Here is a 13,635-nt window from a genome sequence, read left to right on the forward strand (position 1 = left end):
TTTGCTCCCTTTGGGACCCTGGGGCTCCCCCACACCTAAGCTGTCATATAGGGAAAAGAAGCACTGTTCAGTGTTGTGGGGAGGCGTCCGTGGATGGATGGCCTCCCTTCAATAACAGAATAGACAGACACTTGAGTCTCTTGTGTAAAACAGTGTGGTGTTTGCACAGAACCTATGCACATTCTCTTATATGCTTTATATTCGATTGCTTATAATGCCTAATACTACATAAATACCATGTACGCAGCTGCTGTGCTTAACACTGGAGGGAATGCTGATAATGAAAAAAAATCTGCATGCTCAGCACAGATGTTATTTTCCTCAATTTGTGTGTGTGTGATGTATACGTGTGTACATGTGTGTGCAAGTATGTATGCTTGCCCGTGCAGGTGCATGTGGAGGTCAGAGGTTGACAACGGGATGTCTTCCTGTCTTCCCGCCTCACTCTCCCTGACTCTTTCTTTCTTTCTTTCTTTCTTTCTTTTTCTTCTTTCTTTCTTTCTTTCTTTCTTTCTTTCTTTCTCTCTTTCTCTCTCTCTCTTTTTCTTTTCTTTTCTTTTCTTTTCTTTAATTTCAAGACAAGTTCTCCCACTAAACCTGGAACTTGGCTTCTTTGGCTACACTGTCTGGCCAGCAAAGCTCCATCCAGGATCCACTTGTCCCCCACAGCCACACCAGGATGATAGGTGTGTGTCAAAACTTGCTTTGTTTTGCTTTTGTATGGGTGCTGGGGATCAAACTCAGGTCCTTCTGCTTATGCACCGAGCACTGAGTCACCTCCCCACCCCTCAAATACTTTTGATCCCTGATTAGTAGAATCTGCAGGTGTAAACCCATGGGCCAACTCTATGGAAAAGGCTGCTGTGGGGCTGGGGCCATGGCGTAGTGAGTAAAGCGCTTGCTGTATGGGTGTTTGAACTTAAGGTCCGACCCACAGAGCCCAGGAAGAGTTGAACACGGTAGCGTGTGTGTGTTTATAATCCCAGTGTTCCTACAGCGAGATGGGAAGTGGAAACCATGATAACCTCTAGAAGCTTGAGGGCCAGTTAACTGGAGGAACATAGGGGTGGTTTAGAACCTCTGTCAGAGGCTGCAGAGATGGCTTGGTGGTTAAGAATACTTGCTGCTCTTGCAGAGGAACTGGGTTCAGTCCCCAGCTTCCACACAGTGCTTCATAACTATCTGTAAATCCAGTTCCAGGGGATCTGATGCCCTCTTCAGATCTCCATGGGCACTGTACATACATGCTTATACACAGATGCAAGCAAAACACTCACACACGTGAAATAAAATAAATGCATCTTTAAAGAGAGAGAGAAAGGCCCATGTCAAGTACAGTAAGAGGTGACAACTGATGCCAGAGGTTGTCCTCTGACCACCACATGTAGTAGGACACATATGTGGCTGGGCCCCACACACATACACACACACACACACAAACTCACATACAGGCACATGTACACTTACACAAGCTAATTAAAATACAGTACAACAACATTAAAATGTACTGTTGCAAATGTCAGATGAAATCATGTGGATGGATATGTTTTTTATGTTGTAAGTCACATAAAGTATCCTGACTCTGGTCCTTAAGTGTGTAGTCACAGATGTGGTCAATGTACAGATGGTGCATGCAGAATACCACAGGGAAATAGTGGGGGGACTGGAGAAATAACCACGGGGGATGAGGATGTATCTCAGGCCTTACCATCCAAGCCTGAGACCCTATCTCCCCTTCCCGCACCCCCCCCCCAGATCACTCCATGCTACAGTGTGAAAAAAAAGGATCGCACTGCCTAGAGCCTCCACGACAATCACTGCTGCGTTGCTAAGCAACTTGGCATCCTGATCCAGAAAGACAAACCTAGTGCTCTGGTCCTGGCCTTCCAGCCTCTTTTAGCTACTTCCTCCTCCTCCTCCTCCTCCTCCTCCTCCTCCTCCTCCTCCTCCTCCTCCAGCCTCAAGAAAGCAGAGGGCTGGCTGGAGAGGTGGCTCAACCTTTAAGAGCACTGGCTGTTCTTCCAGAGGACCGGAGTTCAACTCCCGGCAACCATGTGCCGGTTAACAACTGTTTGTAACTCTGCAGGCACCCAGCACACAAGTGGTGTGTGGACACACGTGCAGACAAAGCACCCAAACCAAAACAAAACAAAAAAAACAAATATTTAAAAAAAAATAGTGGAAACACATACACATGAGAGACAGGGGTGGAGGGGGGAGAGGAGAGGAGGAGAGAGAGAGAGAGAGAGGAGCGAGAGAGAGAGAGAGAGCATTTCTCTGAATCAAGGGGAAAGTGGGGTGCAGAATTAGAGGATTAGACAGTCGGGAATGGCATAACTTTCAGGCTGGTCTCTGCTTCTGCACTGCTCAATGAATGCTTGGAGCAGTGCTCTGAGCTGAACTGTCCGGGCACAGGCTGTCCTCAGTTTACAGGTGTGTCTTAGCAGCACTTCTATTTTTATAATGAGGTCACTGAGGCTCAGAAACACAGTAGGCTTAACCCCTCAAAGAACAGGTGAAGCTTGGCTACCTCTACTAGACCGTGCCATTAGAGAGAAATGCAATGGTCACAAGATTTCAAAAACGCTTCTCTCGCTTTACCATTTGCCCTGAACTTGTGGTGAATGCTGGCATTCGGAACCTGTTCAGGGCCTGAGGGGTGGGTGAGTGGGTGGGCATTTTGGCCTTGTTACTTCCTGGACTTCTCAGAAGCTCAGAATCTTCACTCCACCATGAATGTGGTGCTAATCAAGGGGCCAAGAATGGAGGTAAACAGAGGCTGGAGAGATGGTTCAGCGGTTAAGAGCACTGGCTGCTCTTCCAGAGGTCCTGAGTTCAATTCCCAGCAACCACATGGTGGCTCACAATCATCTATAATGAGATCTGGTGCCCTCTTCTGGTGGTGTAGGCAGAATATTGTATACATTTAAAAACAAAAAAAAGAATGGACTGAACACTGGGCTATGCTAATTGAATCTCATCGCTACCACTGGGAGGGTCTGAGATTCCAAGTGAGATCATTTTGTGCCTGGGTTTTCTTTGTCTATAGACTAAAACTAGTGCTAGAACCAACCCCAGAGTGTTCTGACGGCAAAAAGAATGTGAACATCTTTGAATGGTACCTGGAACATAAGTTTTCAGTATCAGCCTTATTCTTACTTCGAGGAGGTCTTAAGTAAATGAAGCACTTCTCTGTAGGTAAGAGAGCCCTGCCTGGTGTCAGGTTGACCTCGGACGCTGCACTGCCCTTCCTTGAGACAAGTTACCTGTCCCTTAGGTGCCTCAGCATTTTCATCCATAAAATGGGGAAAACAGAGCCGGGCGGTGGTGGCGCACGCCTTTAATCCCAGCACTCGGGAGGCAGAGCCAGGCGGATCTCTGTGAGTTCGAGGCCAGCCTGGGCTACCAAGTGAGTTCCAGGAAAGGCGCAAAGCTACACAGAGAAACCCTGTCTCGAAAAACCAAAAAAAAAAAAAAAAAAAAAAAAAAAAATGGGGAAAACAGAAGGTGTTTTTTTTTTTTTTAAAATAAACTGAACATGAGTTTGGATGTTAGTTATGGTAATGTGGATCACTGTTAATAAGAAAGTTACTCACGTCTGACTTTCATGTAATAGTCCACACAATAACAATGGGAAGCAAACAGTAGTTATCCACCCTGCGGGGAAGTCAACATCTCAAAGTGGAGAGACAGCTTTCCCAAGTCACATAACTTCAACCTTGCTGAAATTTTGTAGTTCTAAATATTGTATATTCTCTGCTCAGGTCACACAGACACACAAAAAATGGAAGCTGCTCTAAGGATAGGAAGCCAACCTCAGTGTTCCATTACCAGTCAAGAAGGTTCACCATTTGGACCCAGGACCAGGTCTAGACTGCCATGGAGAAGTAAGTGTGGCCACTCACGTTCCCTCCCAGGGAATCTGATTGAGACTGGTAGGGGAGGAGGCAACCACTAGCTATAATTATATTCTCATTTACTTATTTAGTGTACATGTACATATGGTAGTGAGATATGCTTGCCATCATGCACGTGTGATGGTCATAATACAGCTTGAAAAAGTCAGTTCCCCCACTTCCACCATGGGGGTCTCAGGGACTGAATCCGGATCAGGCTTGGCGACAGATGCCTTTACCTGCTGAGCCATTTCACTGGCCCTTGTATTGTTTTTATTTGTTTGTTTAAATGATGGAGAGCATTCATAGACATACTGAAGTACTTATATGGTCATTTAATCTTTATAGTAACCTATAAGTACTGTTAACATCATATCCATTTTACAGATGAGGTCACTGAGGCACACAGACATGTGTTGCTTGAAGTCACAGCTCGTACGTGAGAGCCAGCACTCAAACTAAGGAAGTCTAACCCAGAGCTCTTGCTCTCAGCTGCAATATTACACCATTCTTTAATTGCAAGAATAGCAAGACAGGAAAAGAGGAAATGGAAAACTGAGTCCAGCCAGAGAGATGCTCATCAAAAAAAAAAAAATCACAACCGATAAGGCATTGAGCCGCTTTCTTCTAAATATGAGATGCACCACCCTGGGATGGAGGAGAGTCATGGAGAAATCATGTTGACCCTGATAAAACACGCCATCAGAATCAGAGTCACCTCCTCCCAGAGCATGGTGATCTGCTCCAAGCTTGTAGGACTGGGGGTGCAAAGTGAAGGCTAGCAGGCGGCAATGAGCCACCGAACAGCTAGTGACTCTTCCCTGTCAGTCAGGAGCCTAAGTAGGGTGCTGAGGAGACAAGCTGTTGGTGTATCCTTTCTACCCAAGTACCTCACGCTGTGATGGGACGATTAGTGTCCAGTGGGCACTATTGGACTGCAATGGGCAAATGCAAGTCATACTCACTTGCAGAAATAATCCAGACAGGACCAGCATGAGAGGAACCTGGAGAGCAGTGAGGAGTTCGACTCCGGGGCCACAGGCTGGGCCGTACATCTTACCCCTCCAAGCCTCAGTTCCCTCACCTGAAAACTTGAGGTAACTTGGCATGGTGTGATCAGATCAGAGAGCAGACTGCTTGTAAAACCTTAGCACGCCAGGCAGCGGTGGCACACGCCCTTTAATCCCAGCACTCGGGAGGCAGAGCCAGGCGGATCTCTGTGAGTTCGAGGCCAGCCTGGTCTACAGAGGGAGATCCAGCACAGGCACCAAAACTACACAGAGAAACCCTGTCTTGAAAAAACAAAACAACAAAAACAAACAAACAACAAAAACCCCAAAACTTTAGCACAAAGCAGAACCTGGTGCCAAGCCAGGTTAAATGAAAAACAAGGCATAATTTTATTATCAGCAGACCCAACTGATGGAATTCTAAACAGCTCAAACAGACAAGCGAAAGAGGGTCTGATGAATCTTAAAGACATATTGGAGAGGGAAAAAAAAATGAAACCAGAAGAGCAGAAGGCTCTGAGAAAGTGCATCCCAGTATGGAAATATTTATGTCACATGAGACATCTCACTGGAAAGTGCTGTGTCAGCCTCAGCGCTCTGGTGGCACAGGTTCTCTACAGTCACTCAAGTCTCAAACAGCAAGGACACAGATCTTCATGCAGCGTGTTATCAGGGCTTCCAACCCCATCTTCAAAAGCACACAGGGCATCAGAGAAGACGTGAGTCACTGAAGGGGCATGAATCTAAAGCGAGGCCATCGAGGGTGTCCAGGATTAAGGAAGAGGAATGAGAAATGGTCTGGCAAGGGAACCAGATATCACAGGTCCCAGACAAGCTCCTGGGCTTTGGCCAGGTCGCTTAACAAGGTGGGGCTTTGTTTATTATTGTTCTCCTGGACTATCAGGAAGCTGGGTGTGGTTAGGGTATGTCTTCTTGGGACTGAGAATGTGGTAGAGGACTTGCCTAGCATTCCGGGAGCCCTGGGTTCCACTTCCAGCATCGGGTCTTCCTAGGGGCTTGAGTAGAATAGTGGCCTCGAGACTCATACACGTCATGGCAGCAAGGAAGCTACTGGGACTGAGATGCTCCAGGGGAAGTGATGTACACCCGTAGGATGCTGAGGCTGGCTTTGACCTTATGATCACCTTGAGCAAATGCTTTCTAGAAAGAATCCATGTGATCCCCGAGGTTCCACAGAACAGTCTGCAAATCCGTGGTTTAGTCTCACAGTTTTTATAAGGTGAGAGTGGAAATCCAGAAAAGAAATGTGATTATCTGACGTTCACACAGCGGGTTCATTGACAAGCCATGACTGGAACACGGGTTTTTTTGATCCCAATCCTGTGTCAGCCTCCCAGACTAGCTACAGGAACAGAAAAGAACAGAGTTGGGTGGACGTAAGAATGGGATTTCAGGCTGGGCAGTGGTGGTGCACACCTTTGATCCCAGTACTCAGGAGGCAGAGGCAGGAGGATCTTTGTGAGTTCAAGGCTAGCCTTGTCTACAGAGTGAGTTCCAGGATGGCCATGGCTATGCAGAGAAACTCTGCCTTAACCAAAAAAAAAAAAAAAAAAAAAAGAAAGAAAGAATGGAATTTCGTGAGACCCATTAACTGAAATCCCTTGTTCATCTGCCTACAGGATCTGCCTACAGGATCTCAAGGAACTCAAGGTTAGAGAACTCACCCAGTCCATCCATCTCCACTGTTCCCAAAAGGATCTGGCACATGCCATGCCTGGGGTTCTTCCTTAGCTCAAAGTACCATCAGTTTTACTGCGGCTTCCAAGCACATGCCCAGCACCGCCCTCCATCCTGAGTGCAGGTCCACTCCCTCAGGACTGTCCTCTGGATAAGTGAGGACGGTTCTCACACCCTTTGCCCCAGGCGATTTCCCAGACTATAGTGCTGTTGCTACTGTCTCTCCAGGGCTTTCCTTTTCACTTGTCTACTATACCGTGTAGCTTCCCTTTGTCCTTCTCCCCAAAGTGCTTACACTGAGGATTTCATTCCTGGGGTGAGGCAGGGGCACTGCTCCAGAAGATGAGATCTTCACCTTAAATGCCATATCCCCATCCATCCCCAAACCCCAGTTTTTCTGCCTTTCGCTGTGTTTCCTAAGACAACACTGTTTTGTACACAGCCCCTGTTAGCCCCAACTTTGCCATGGCTGGTATTCTGTCTCCTGTTGTTTCAGATAAAGATCTAAGGACAGGCAGCTCAGATATTTCCACCCTGCCTTGGTCTCTTCTGGTGGGCTTCATCCCTGCAAACAGGGCTGTAAGCATGCTGGCATCCCTCAATGCCCCCTGTAAGTCTTGAGCCCCTAGCAGGCCAGACTTTACCTGGCTCAGGTACTCTCTGGACTATCTGAGTCCATTCTATCTCAGGAGCTCTATAGGACATGACATGGAGTGTGCCTATGCTGGAATGAGGCTGCAAAAGCAGAGTATCCTGAGATTTTAAATGTCATAGATAGGAGTTGGAGAGATGGCTCAGCAGTTAAGAGCATTTGTTGCTTGAAGAGGACCAGCGTTCAGTTCCTAGCATCCACATAGGAATTTATAATCATCTGGAGCTCTAGCTCCAGGGGAATCCAGCACCCTCTTCTGACCTTGGCAGGCACCAGGCGCTAGTGTGGTGGACATGCACACATGAAGGCAAAGCACTTATACACACAAACTAAAATGAAAAAAATCTTTTTAAAAATGGCTAAGAGAACCAGGCAGTGGTGGCACACATCCTTAATCCCAGAACTCAGAAGGCAGAGACAGGTTGATCTCTGTGATCCAGCCTGGTCTACAGAGCTAGTTCTAGGACAGCCCAGGCTAAACAGAGAAACTCTGTTAAACAAAACAAACAAACACAATGACAAAATACAAATAAAAGGCATAGAGGAGAGGAAGGCCCTTAGACCGAGGGATTGAGTGGCCTCTGAGTGAGGATACAGGTGATTTCTTTCCCAGACCTGTGCCTCATTACACTTTTTATCTAACCATTTTTTAATGGGGGCCTTTTGGGTGTGCTTTTTTTCCAAGGTTTTTCTTAGTTTTGTTTCTTTCTTTTTTTTTTTTTTTTTTTGGTTTTTCGAGACAGGGTTTCTCTGTGTAGCTTTGTGCCTTTTCCTGGAACTCACTTGGTAGCCCAGGCTGGCCTCGAACTCACAGAGATCCACCTGGCTCTGCCTCCCGAGTGCTGGGATTAAAGGCGTGTGCCACCACCGCCCGGCCTTAGTTTTGTTTCTTAAGACAAGGTCTTGCTTTTAGCCCAGGCTGACCTCAAACTCTGGTTCCTTCTGCTTCTTAGTCCTCAGTGCTGGGATTACAGGCATGTGCCTCCATGTCTGACTGGATTCCCTGTAGTAAGTATGTGTTATTTAGAAAGAAGGGAAGTAAGTAAATGAATGATGACTCCCTTCTGAAGTGGGCCTGGATGGTCCATCTGAGAAGGGGGATGTTCACTCCTACACACCCCAAACTCTAACTACTCAGTCTTACACCTTCTTTTACCTTTTCTGCACACAGGACATGGAGAAATCTCCTGCCTGCCTGCCTAATAGAGGCCCAAGGCACCCAAAACGTTCTCCCTCAAATGAAGAAAACCCTTTGTTCTGGAAAGAGATACAGCTATCCTTGTGCAAAGTAATACCTGGGCCCTGGGAAAGGGAGGACAGGGTTCTCAACTTAGAAGCCTGATTAGGGCTGTTTTCTTCTGAGGGAACACATCTAAGGTCGCTTCCCAGACAATAGGTTTGGAAAAGGAAAGAACAGAGATAAAGGTTACAGGTGCCTCTGGATGGTGAGCAAGGCAACGTCAGAAAGATTCACCCTACCCGCTTCTCAGACTTCCCAAGGCGGGATCCGGGGTGAAAAGTCCGAGTTCCTCCTTTTGCCCCTCACTCTGAAGGCTAAAGGGAATGTGGAGGCAACCTGGTGCTCTTGTCACTGGTAGGTGAAACACCTGATGGTCTGTCCACCAAATAGTCCCTAGACTTAGCTGTAGCCCGGCCTACCCTCTCTGACCAGCAGAGGGCGCGCACCACTTGCGGGAATAGAGTCGACTAGTCGCCCAGACACTGAGAAATCCTTTCAAAGAGCAGACGCATCTAAAGGGCGGGGTGGGAGCCAGAGCTGCTGGGAGCAGCAGCAGGGGGGTGGTGAAGGAAAGTGAGAGAAGGTATTAAGAGAACTGGATGAAGCAGGCGGGGAAAGGTATCAAATTAGGGTAAAATGGAGTGGCTGATGGGAGGTTGGGATAGAATGAAGGAAAGGACGCGGGTTGCTAGTTGAGATGAGGGGAGGGGATGGCAGAAAGATAGGTGGGCTGGAGAAAGGTGGCCATTGGGTTGGAAGTTGGGATAGGATGGGGTGAGGGTGAGAGACGCACCCTCGCAGAATCCCACCCACCGGCCCCTCCTCACTTCCGGCCACCGACACCCAGGCCTGCTTGCTCTCACTCTCCAGAGGCCTTTTGCTCTGCCTACGCTGAGCCCTTACCTCCTTGGCCTCCCCGAAAAGGGCCCTGGTGCAGCAAGGAACAGAGAGGAGGCAGTAGGGAGCTTGGGAGCTTTAATGGGGCTGAAAGGGTTAGGTACACGCTGGGTCCTTGAGCCAGAGTGTAGGGATGGGAGAGAGGGAAGTCAGAGTGTTGGGGTGGGGGGTGGGGGACGACAGAGATGTTTATCAAGCCTTCTCGGGTCCCGGGAAGGAGGAGTGTGAGAAGCCTCGAGGTACTAGGGTTTGGAGCAGGTCGTGGGAGAGAGAGAAAAAAAAAAAACGAGGAAAGAAACTAGAAAAACAGGGTTCATAAAGAAGGAGCCAGGGATGCAGGTGAGAATTGAAAAAGACACCATGAGAGTTCCAGAATCTGGAGACTTGAAAGAGAAAAATTAAAGTGGGGGCACATTCGCCTCTCTTGGGGTGGAATTAATGTGGGGCTGGAAGCCTAGTGTTCTAAGAAGACCTCCGAAGCTTCCAATCTTTTCTTCCCTGGGATGGGCGCGACCGCTGCAATGAAATCTGTGATAAAGGGACGTCGTCCCAGGATGAGGGTGGGATTGGCCACTGGACGTCTGGGAGAGGCCCCGCCGCCCCCGGGCCGCCCCGTCTAGTGATAATGACCCCCCAAGTGCGAGGCGGCGGCCACCGCGCCGAAGGGCCCGGGCGGGGGCTGCAAGCCCGGGGTGGGGTAGAGCGCTGCGGTGGCTGCGGCGGCGGTGGCGTTGGGGCCGGGCCAGTAGGAGAAGCCAGCGGGCGCGACGCCGGCCGAGGCTGCCATAAGGTTGAGTTTGGAGAGGCCGGGGAAGGGCAGCGGGGCCAGGCCGGCCGGGAGCTTGTAGAGTGCTCCGTCCTGGGCGGCGGCGGCGGCTGCAGCGGCGGCGGCCGCGGCGTGGGCGTGCGCGGGCGGCGGCTGGCAAGCCTGCGCCAGGCCCTGGAAGTCAAAGCGGTAGGCGTAGCGCTTGCCGTGCACCTTGCTCATGATGTTTTTGTCGTAGTAGTAGCGCAGCGCGCGGCTGAGCTTGTCGTAGTTCATGTTGGGCTTGCTCTTGCGCTCGCCCCAGCGCCGCGCCACCTCGTCGGGGTCGGTGAGCTTGAACTCGCCATGGCCGCCCTCCCACGCGATGCAGCCGGCGTTTGCGCGGTCTGCCAGCAGCTCCAGTAGAAATTGCCACAGCTGGATCTGCCCGCTGCCTGTAGGGGGGAAGGGGAGCGGTCAGCCACGGACAGGGCAGGTTGGAGCTAGGGGGATGGAAGCGATGCAAGCAAACAACCCAAACCACTGGCAATCCCCATCGGAGCGGACAAGGGCACTCCCGACTGCACCCTGGTGAGCAGCAGGAGGCTGGTGGTCAACCACTGTAGAGCAGCAGAGCACAATGGAAACGTCCTTCATTTCGGAGGAGCTAGGGCACATTGTTTTGGGCTTGGTTGGGTGTGGAGAAGCATTGTCTCCCTCGTGGAGAAGCAATGGTGAATCAAAGCTCTAGGCTTGTCCTGGGTAAGGGTCAGACATCAAACTCTCATCCTCCTGGACCAGCCTCCCTTATTTAAGACAGTCTGCACAGCGGTGCAAGACAGCCCGGAGCAGCATGTTGAACCAGGTGAGGGCCTGTCCTGAGATCCAGGCCGAAAGGGCATGCATGTAGATAGATGGTGATTCCTGCCCCCATCCGCACAAGCACCAGACAGTCCCTACCACCCAAAGGCATACAGTAAAACAGGCCTGGCTTGAAGAAGCACCATGACAGCCAAGAACAGAGGCCCTGTGTACTGAGAAGAGAGACCGATTCTCGGAGGCTTCCCATGCTCACCACCTTCGGGTCACTGACCTCTGTGATGCTGGGGAAGATGTGTGTGTGTGTGTGTGTGTGTGTGTGTGTGTGTGTGTGTGTGTGTGTGTGTGTGTGCTGATGGGGCTGGTGGGCAACTCCGAGGAAAGAGGTAGGGTTAAAAAGGATTGTGCGAGAATCCTGGATGGTCTTCCTACAGATCTCGGGGTTGCTGGTAGTGACAAGGAGGTTCTCCCTGGATATGCTGGTGATGAGGTGATGAGTGACCCAGAACCCACACTCTCCAGCTTTGAAGCCTTAAGCGACAAAAATCTCGGCAAACTGCCCCCATTCCTTTTTAGAATGAAAACGGGTTTGCCTCAGGTGGAGCCTGGTGAGTCCCACTTCCCTTTCCAGTGCGGCTCACTCAGAACCCAAAAGCTTCTTTTCTTCCACAGTTTCAACCCCAGTTCCTCTAACCCAGATCAGTGAAGACCTGGTTGCTTCCCTGAAGTCAGGGCTTAGTTTTAGAGCAGAAGTATGGGAAGCTTTGTTCTAAAGGGTACACACAGCACCAAGAACGAACAACAGAGATTGGGCCCCCATCCCTGCTGGGTGCTACATCCCTTTCCTTCAGAGAAGAAAAGCAGTTGCCAGTCTCATCTTCTGTGTCTTCTTGTGAGATTAAGGCACTGGCTGGGACAGGAACTATATGAAAAAGAGTTGAAATGCCAGCCATCAACAGGGTGATTGACTCACAGGTCAGTTGCCTGCAGTAAACCTAGGTATCAAACGCCACGCCAAGGCCGGCGTGGCCCGCAGAGTCAGAAAGTTTGGCAGGGGTAGCGGGAAGTGCCTGCCAGGGGTTTAGGCATCTAGTAGCCTAAGGTGGCTGGAGAGGCCTCCCCACCCCCCCCCCCAGGAAGTGCTACGACTTTGGTCCACAGACAACCGACACAAAAAGGATGCTTATCACCACAGCAGCCTCTTAAAAGCTTGGAAAACCCATCTTTGACAGAAAAAGGTCTGGAAGCCAAGGTCCCCTTCGTCTGACCTGTCCCGAAAACCTAGCGAGAGGACTCAGAAAATGCACGGAAGGACAAATCAATGTCTTCCCAAGGCCTCTCTCTGCTCAACCTGCCCACGGCCTTATAATTTTCCATAACGTGGGGTGCACACCTCTCTGCCCCTCTGTCTAGTGGCAGGGGTATCCTTCTCATTGGGTTCGCACCCCTGCGCCCATCTACTATCATCCTCTCCATCAGCCCAGTGTACCATTCGGCTCACCTTTCTGTACCGCGGGGCTCAGCGGCCCCCAGCTCGGGCTCTTCCCTTCCTTAAAAAGACCATCTCCGACGGGATCTGCGGCGCAGAAGAAAACAGTCAAGCAGACCTAGGCGGAAGTTGCGGGTTTGACCGAAAGGGCCCCGGGTTGCAGTGTTCTAGGGGTCCGGGCCACCCAGCTCCTCCTCCCCAAGCTAGGCTGCGACGCGTGCGGCGCAGAGCCCCTCCGTAGCGCCCAAGTCAGGAAACGCGTCCAGGAAAAAGGAAATCCGTTTTCCAAAGGGGCCGGCTGGAGCCTTATAAAACCCAGAGGGGATTGCGCCAGCCGAGTCTGAGCTAGCGGAGCCCCTCGTAAAGAGGAAGGGGGCGCTTGGAGGGCTCGACCGGTGTGAACACTCGGAGGACGAAGGTGAGGACCCTTGAGGGCGCAGGGGCGACGCCCAGCGGATCACAGCTTTCAGGCAAAGCGGGAGCCCGGAGACCATCACGCCAAAGACCCCTTCTTTCAGCCTCTTAGGATCCCGAATCTGCAAGTCCTATCTAGACCCACACTGAAACCTCAGAGCTCTCTGCCTACCTTGCAGGTTCCCTGAACGCCCCAGATTGCAACCATCAGTCCTTTTCACACACCCACAAAGCTACCCTCTGGAAGCATTCCCTTCCTTTGGTCCACCGAACTTGCCCCTTGCCTAGACTTCCCGCCCAGGGTCTTGGTGCCTCCAGCCCACGGCTGGTCCCTGGTACCTGGCAGGTACATGTTGATCAGCAGGGGCTGGGAGGCGCCGCTCTGTCTCATCGCTGCCGGGGGACTGGGCGGTGGGAGATGGGGGGGGCGGTACGGGGGGGCACGTCAGCTTTGCGCTTAGGGTGCCGATCCCCGCCCGAGGCGACCGTGGGTGACGGGGAAGAGTAGACGCCACCGGGTCCGGCAAGGCCTGGCGGGAGCGGGCAGCCAGGGTGTGGCGAGGAGGGAGGGGGTCCTGGAGCGATGCTCCTAGCTACAGGGCCGCTTGCAGCCCTCCGGCCCCGCGCGGGCAGGGGCCGCAATTTCCGTTTTAATTAAAGTGCAGCCGCCTCGGCCCCCCAGACCCCGCCCCCGCCCCTCTTATCTTCCCATCGCAATAAAGTCTCCAACGCCGCAGCGCCTCAGCCAAGCGCACCCGGCAGCCCCCTGCGCCCC

The 13,635-nt window shown here is 51.1% G+C and overlaps 1 protein-coding gene across 1 annotated transcript; it reads right to left on the minus strand.

The window, feature by feature from the left end:
- Positions 1-9,458: 9,458 nt before the first annotated feature.
- Positions 9,459-13,354, minus strand: Fev (FEV transcription factor, ETS family member). The gene is made up of 3 exons (XM_052749253.1): positions 13,200-13,354; positions 12,459-12,533; positions 9,459-10,593 (listed from the first exon to the last, which is right to left on the minus strand). Exons 1-3 carry the CDS (start codon positions 13,249-13,251, stop codon positions 10,010-10,012), a joined length of 711 nt encoding a protein of 236 aa, XP_052605213.1. The 5' UTR covers positions 13,252-13,354; the 3' UTR covers positions 9,459-10,009.
- Between the last annotated feature and the right edge of the window lie 281 nt (positions 13,355-13,635).

This window comes from Peromyscus californicus, unplaced genomic scaffold (genome assembly GCF_007827085.1).
Source record: "Peromyscus californicus insignis strain IS unplaced genomic scaffold, ASM782708v3 Scaffold_21__1_contigs__length_65335640, whole genome shotgun sequence".
NCBI lineage: Eukaryota > Metazoa > Chordata > Mammalia > Rodentia > Cricetidae > Peromyscus > Peromyscus californicus.